At 38.5% G+C, this 6,213-nt stretch overlaps 1 protein-coding gene across 1 annotated transcript; it reads right to left on the bottom strand.

Moving 5' to 3' along the window:
- Nucleotides 1-332: 332 nt before the first annotated feature.
- On the bottom strand, nt 333-5,930 carry znf488 (zinc finger protein 488). Its single transcript, XM_066693292.1, has 4 exons — nt 5,631-5,930; nt 4,076-4,298; nt 3,006-3,237; nt 333-2,567 (listed from the first exon to the last, which is right to left on the bottom strand). Exons 2-4 carry the CDS (start codon nt 4,289-4,291, stop codon nt 1,435-1,437), a joined length of 1,581 nt encoding a protein of 526 aa, XP_066549389.1. The 5' UTR covers nt 4,292-4,298; nt 5,631-5,930; the 3' UTR covers nt 333-1,434.
- Nucleotides 5,931-6,213: the final 283 nt, after the last annotated feature.

The following is a 6,213-nucleotide window of genomic DNA, read 5'->3' as shown; positions in this document are numbered from 1 at the left end:
TTAGCTGCATCTGGTGATAAGAGGATCTGACTAGCAGCTAGGAAAGGAGACTACCACTGATATTTCAAACCACACTTTCAAGATGATATGCTTATGTATTTCTGTTTCACACAAAAAAGCCCATTCCAGTGAAAACATGCGTTTAGTTGGTGTTGGCATTACTAACAAAATAAATACATTCCTTTTAAAAAGGTCTGGTAATGTTACTAGAAAATGACACCTCATTCTGTTTAGAGGGTGAAGTTGGCCACATAGCTGTGAATTCAGTCCCCTTAGCTCCATTGAAACTAAGAGAATAAAGTACTTTAGAGAGATAGTGACAGTTCTTTAATCATTCATCTTCATTCATGATAAAATTGTTAAGCCATTTGTAAATTAGAAAATATTTCGTTTTTGAAAAAGATAAATTGCATCTTGTATTTATACTATAAATGATGGCACTGTAATATATTGAAATTGAACTGCAGAGGGAGTCCAATTAGGATATGAAAAGAATGTGTGGGAGAGGACAGTCCTGGGGTGTTACTTGAAAGTTTTATCTAATCTTATCTTATCTTATTAAGCAATCAAGGTGTTAGACCAGCAAAATACATGCATATCTATCAAACCCATCATAAAAGAGGAATGTAACATCTTCAAAAATTTACCATCAGGTCAAGTGGGTGAGCAAACCAAACACTGTTCAACTTTACACTCCCTTCTGTTTCACAGCAGGTGAAATTCTAGATACTGTATAATCCAACTGAAATGCCATAGCAATGACTATTAATACAAACGAGCCCATAAGGGTGACTGTTAAGAAAGTATAATGCATTTGAATGAACATAATTAAATACAGGTTTTATTTATAATTATTTTACTTATAAAAATGGCAAAAATTAATTTAAAAGATTTAATAAATCTTAATGTTATGACTTGAATTCAAAAGGTTTCCTTAATTTCCTTGCTGTATTTAAATTCAATTTTTAATAATCAATAAATAAAACATTGCATGTATCTCTACAGCCATCTATTGGACAGTCTTGGAACAAGCTGATAGGGGTTGCAGGCCTGAGCAATAAATTTCTTGTTGCATTTATTTATGTATCTTTAACAACGGGGGCTTGCTTTCGGGTTTGTACAGCCAATGAAAAGAAGTACACACAAGCCATTGATGTATTTCACATTTTGTGTGTTCAAAAACAAAACCACAAATTAAGAATTCTATAGATAGAGAGATATCACTTTAATACATGTATTCAAGTTGTGTCCTGGTCCAACGCAGGGATTATATTTACATTATAAAATAATGTCTTAGAAATAGCCCACATTCTTAAGAGTGTCTTGGGTGATTTAAGGGTCTCCTTTTGTGTACCTTTTACGTTGCATTCTTATACAGTGTTCAAAACGTGACTAAAAGTTATTCCGTACAGTTCTGCAAGAGGAGTCTCTGGGTTAATTATGAGATGTCATGTGTCTGGAGAGGTGATGGCGCTCTCTGAAGTACTCATGACATATCGGGCAGGTCAGTTTTTCCTCTCTTCTCCTCTGAACCTGCGATTCGGCGGCAAATTCCTTTTTATGGTGGGAGCGCATGTGGAAGACCAGGTCCGATGTCATCCGGAAGGACAGGTTGCACTTGGCGCACCAGTTCTGGACCGCGACTCCAAAGGAAGTGAATGACGGCGGAAGCAGAGTAAGGGACGAGGAGGTTTGTAACTGTCCTCCCACGTGCCTGGGCCAGGGCTCGGAGGCATATGGGAAAGAACCGTTCCTGCCCAGCATTGTCTGTAAAGTCTGCGAGTTTGCCACATCGGCGGTTAATAATTTGGATCCCAACAGACTGCGATATCCCGAAATAGTGTTCCTAGTAATGGTGTCTAACACATCCCCCAAGCGCTCAGTGGAACTTAATGCATGGGATGGGTGCGTGGATGCAATATTTACTGTCCTTTTACTGGGTTTACAGAAAGCACTTTTTTGTTCTTCCCTGCCGGCCTTGGGCAAAACAAAGGAGAAAGCACTTCCAGTTGAATGTATAACCGAGTCCGTTTCTAAATGACCGTGTCCAGTCTGGTTAAGACCCCGGTCGTCAGAGGTGTCATTTGCCTTTTCGTGTTTCAGTCTTTCCTTGGCCCTCCTCACCTCGGTAAATGCGCTATGTTTTCTCTCCGAGATGTCTCGCTTAAACAGATACTTGTCCCCGAGTTTCACAACTGAAGCTGCCAGTTCTGGGACAACACCTTGGCCGTCTCTGTTCATAAAAATGATGTTGTTGTCATTGGAAATATTGGTTTTCTCCAGTAACACTGTTTTCCTAGCTCTTGGACACTCCGCGTCATCGTTTTTTCTTTTTCGGTGAGATGAAGTGTTGGCGTCTTCGTTTACAGTGGGTTTTTTATGCTCCAGATCTCTGGCAATGTTGTGGAAGTCGGTGACTCGCCGCATCCCCTTTATTTCAATTGCCTTTTGTGGCTGGAAATCACGGCCGTGCAGGTCATGTTTCCCCTGCACACAGAGGAACCGGCAATGGGCCAGATAGGGATGCTCATTCTTAAAGACCTGGTCACATTTGATGCACTTAAATCCTGAAGAAATAAAGAATGCATTAATTATCTAAAAAAATATGATTAGATTAACACATAGGCATACATTGAGTAGATTGTGCCAATAGCTCTTCTATGTGCATTTATCAAAAACCCCTTGAAATTATAAATTTTTTAATGTGTGCCTCCAAATATGTTACAGAATTTGATGTACAAATACATTGATAGTGACACAATATACACATTTTGGACACATCGGAATGGAAAAATTAGTTATATGTTTTTTAAGTACTTAAGTTTAAGTGTTCCTCTTGTTCCAATAGCTGCAGTAAAGTAATTCAAAACAGCTGAACCACCAAAGGCATTAGGCCTGGAGTGTTTTTACTGTAGGCTTTACCTTTACTTATTTAATGCTGTAAAATGTGTAATCTAGTCTAACCTTGTAAATACACCAATAATTGTAACCCACAGAAGACATACCATCTGCCATAGTCCGGGTTTTGATCTCACTAAATCCTAAGAGGTGAGACAGTTCTTCGTTGTACCACACAAGTAGTTCCTCGTCTTTTCTTATGGGACGTGTGCACCGAAAATACAGCTGAGCGTTTTTTAAATATGCCTCCATATTCTGTTCCTGCTGGTTGCTGGCCGCTTGCACCAGCCTGAGCCAGGACAGCGCGTTTGGAGAGTTCTTCATTGCCTCAGCATCCACCTGTGGATACAGGCGCAATTAGGCCAAAGGTGGTGGCAGAGACCTAATATATTATATATATATACACACATACATACATGCACACGCACACACACATGAAGGAAAGATGTATGCTAGGAATAAGAAGAAATTAATGGATCCGAGAACAAGCCAATCTATGCGACACCTGAAAGAGTGAATGTTAAAATGGCAATGAACAGATCAAAGATGGACAAAGAAAGCTATTGCATGGATCCCAAGAGAGGAAAAAAGACCTAGAAGATGACAGCATTGAAGATGGGAAGATGAAATCATACACTTTGCAGGTGTGACATGGAAAAGAGAAACTGTAGAATGAAGAAAACAAAAACATCTTGGGGAGGCCTTCATCCAGCATTGCATTGAAATAGGCTGATGGTGATGATTAGACATATACAAGAATAACAGTAAGTTAATAAACGCCAAAATAAACAATACTTATATATATATATATATATATATATATATATATATATATATAGCCAACAAAATCTTAGTTTTATCATTTGCACTTCAGTAATCATCATAATGTAGGCTACCCAGACCTTTATGTAAATAAATATACAATTAAATTCTAATTTTAAAGAAAAATCAATTTATCAATTTATATAATAGGTAACCAGTATATTCGTTACCTAAGGTGTTCAGTTATGACGTCTGTATGCATTATATTTGAACCCGACCATAATTTAGGATTTAATAACACCGAATGTGACTTCCAAGATTCTCATTTTGACATCTCTGGAAAGGGCTACAGAATCAATCACACAATCTGTACAACACAACTATACAAAAATCATCCACAACAAAAACATCATACCCGGAAAACGTAAGACTTGCTTCTTCTGTCCAAGGATTTCAACGCAATGAAGGCGATGGTGTCGTAGAAAGTGTTGTGCAGGACGCAGGGTCCGAAGCACGCTCCTCCGGGGATGTCTCTGGTCACATGCACGCTGGCGAGCAGGTCCGAGGCGCTGTGATGTACACATTTGCTGTCGGCTGCCCAAAGAGACCGAGGCGAAAAGCTGAGCTGCATGCTGACCCTGCGGACGGGACGAGACGGGTAATCACGGCGCTGCGGGCTGCTCACAAACCCGTCTTTCAGTTGCTAGGTTACGTTTCCTAGCCTGCTGGGACACCTGTGGAAACTCAACAACATCCACCCTGCTGCCATCCTTTCACAAAATATACAGCCTACCTGCAGGCTCACAAATACCTGTACATTTAGGAAACATTTTTAAAGATGAATATTTAGGGATCGAAAAATAATCAATTTCCGTCGCGACAATTGCATTGCTGGATCTCAATCCCTGGCTTCGAAAGTAGAAGACGTTAATGAACAATTATTATTAATATTGTTATTATTAACAGCAACAATAAATAAACCAAAGATGGCTACTGAAGCGGTTTCTTAGTTATTTTAATAATATGTGATTATATAGCCAATGTTAGACTATTCCATGTTTATTTTCTTAATATCCTATTTACTGCTTATTTATCTATTTATTTATCTTACAATCCTAAAGCAGACCGCTTAATAGATCAATCTGATTGATTTCTGTAAGACTGAGCTTGAAGATGTTTCAGACTTTAAAAAACTGTCCTAAGCTTAATACCTTAATCAATTGTGCATTTCAAATTGTCATTAAATATTTGTTTAATAATTACATGCATTATATATATATATACATATACACACACACATACATACATACATACATACATTATAGTCAATTCAGTTTCTTGATTTCAGCTGACATCCTTTTGTTTTAGAGATTTCAGTTTGATTTCTCCCATTGTCTGTCCATCTGGCATTCAAACTGTCTTTCAAACACAGCGTTTATCAACGTTTTATAGTGGGTAATCAAGAACAGCAAATTGTTTGATTATTACAACGATTATATATATATATATACACTTAATATCAGTTGTTATACACAGCTAAGTGTTTTCGTGTACTAGACTATTTCTATATGCGAATATATATACACACACGTTTACTTTGTAGTTATGTAAGTTACATTAAATCTCATCCTTCATTTCAAGGCATGCAGTCAATACAGTCGTGGCAGTTAAACAACGAGCGTTTGGCACACAGTTATGTAGCAGGTGCAAAGCATCCATTGCAGAAAATACAACCAATGTTTGTTAATAAGGCCAAAAAAAACAGCAGCAACAACAAACATGTATCAACATAGATGTGCAAACGCCTTTGTAAACGTACACCCAAATGAAAGGAAATGTGCATTCAACTTTCCTTATTGACGCCCGGAGATGTGTAATAGAAAAGCTCACAATAAACCTAAAATGTATGATACACATCTATTTAGGACTATCAACCAAGTCAAAATATATCAAACATGTTGCACACTCACCAGTGGGATGTGTGGTACTCCAGACATAAAGACAGCGCTCCCCTTTGCAGTTGCAATGCCCTGTGCTGTGCTGTGAGGGTGAGGGAGAGGGTGAGGGAGAGGGTGAGGGTGAGGGTGATGCAGGTCTGCACTGACTGCCACTCTCCTCTCAGTCGCACTCTTCTGCACTGTGGAGGCAGCGCACTGCAGCGCTGTGGCCCATAGACGCGCTCTCCCGTTGCCTTCAGCCCCCAGGTGGCATTTTGATTGGTGCTTTTCTGCCTTTACAGCCGGCCTAATTAGACAAGAAGGGAAGCCTTGCCTTTTTTAAGAGAATAATTGATTAATTGAAAGCTTTGACACCATGCTTTTGATTATGTTAAATGATAGCATATTATATTTTTTTTCAGTTTCGTATTCTAAAGGGAGCCTTAAGATCTGTACGTTTTTGTGATGGTGCTTAATTATAGGCCTATTACTTTTCATTGAATGCATTTTTATTTTGTTATTACTTGTTTTTTTCATACTGAATTAACAACATTGATTACGATGATCTGGTCTCATATTGAGGAAGACTATTAGGAAATATGTGTGTGTGTATATA

This window comes from Amia ocellicauda, chromosome 20 (assembly GCF_036373705.1).
Source record: "Amia ocellicauda isolate fAmiCal2 chromosome 20, fAmiCal2.hap1, whole genome shotgun sequence".
Classification (NCBI taxonomy): domain Eukaryota; kingdom Metazoa; phylum Chordata; class Actinopteri; order Amiiformes; family Amiidae; genus Amia; species Amia ocellicauda.
The sequence above is the reverse complement of the archived record's forward strand: the minus strand, read 5'-3'. Positions and strand labels throughout refer to the sequence as shown.

Coding starts and splice junctions, on each gene's coding strand:
- znf488 (XM_066693292.1), bottom strand. CDS start 4,291: ATGCAGCTCAGCTTTTCGCCTCGGTCTCTTTGGGCAGCCGACAGCAAA. Junction 3,238..4,075: donor GCAAGTCTTACGTTTTCCGG/GTATGATGTTTT, acceptor CTGTATCCACAG/GTGGATGCTGAGGCAATGAA. Junction 2,568..3,005: donor AACCCGGACTATGGCAGATG/GTATGTCTTCTG, acceptor TTATTTCTTCAG/GATTTAAGTGCATCAAATGT.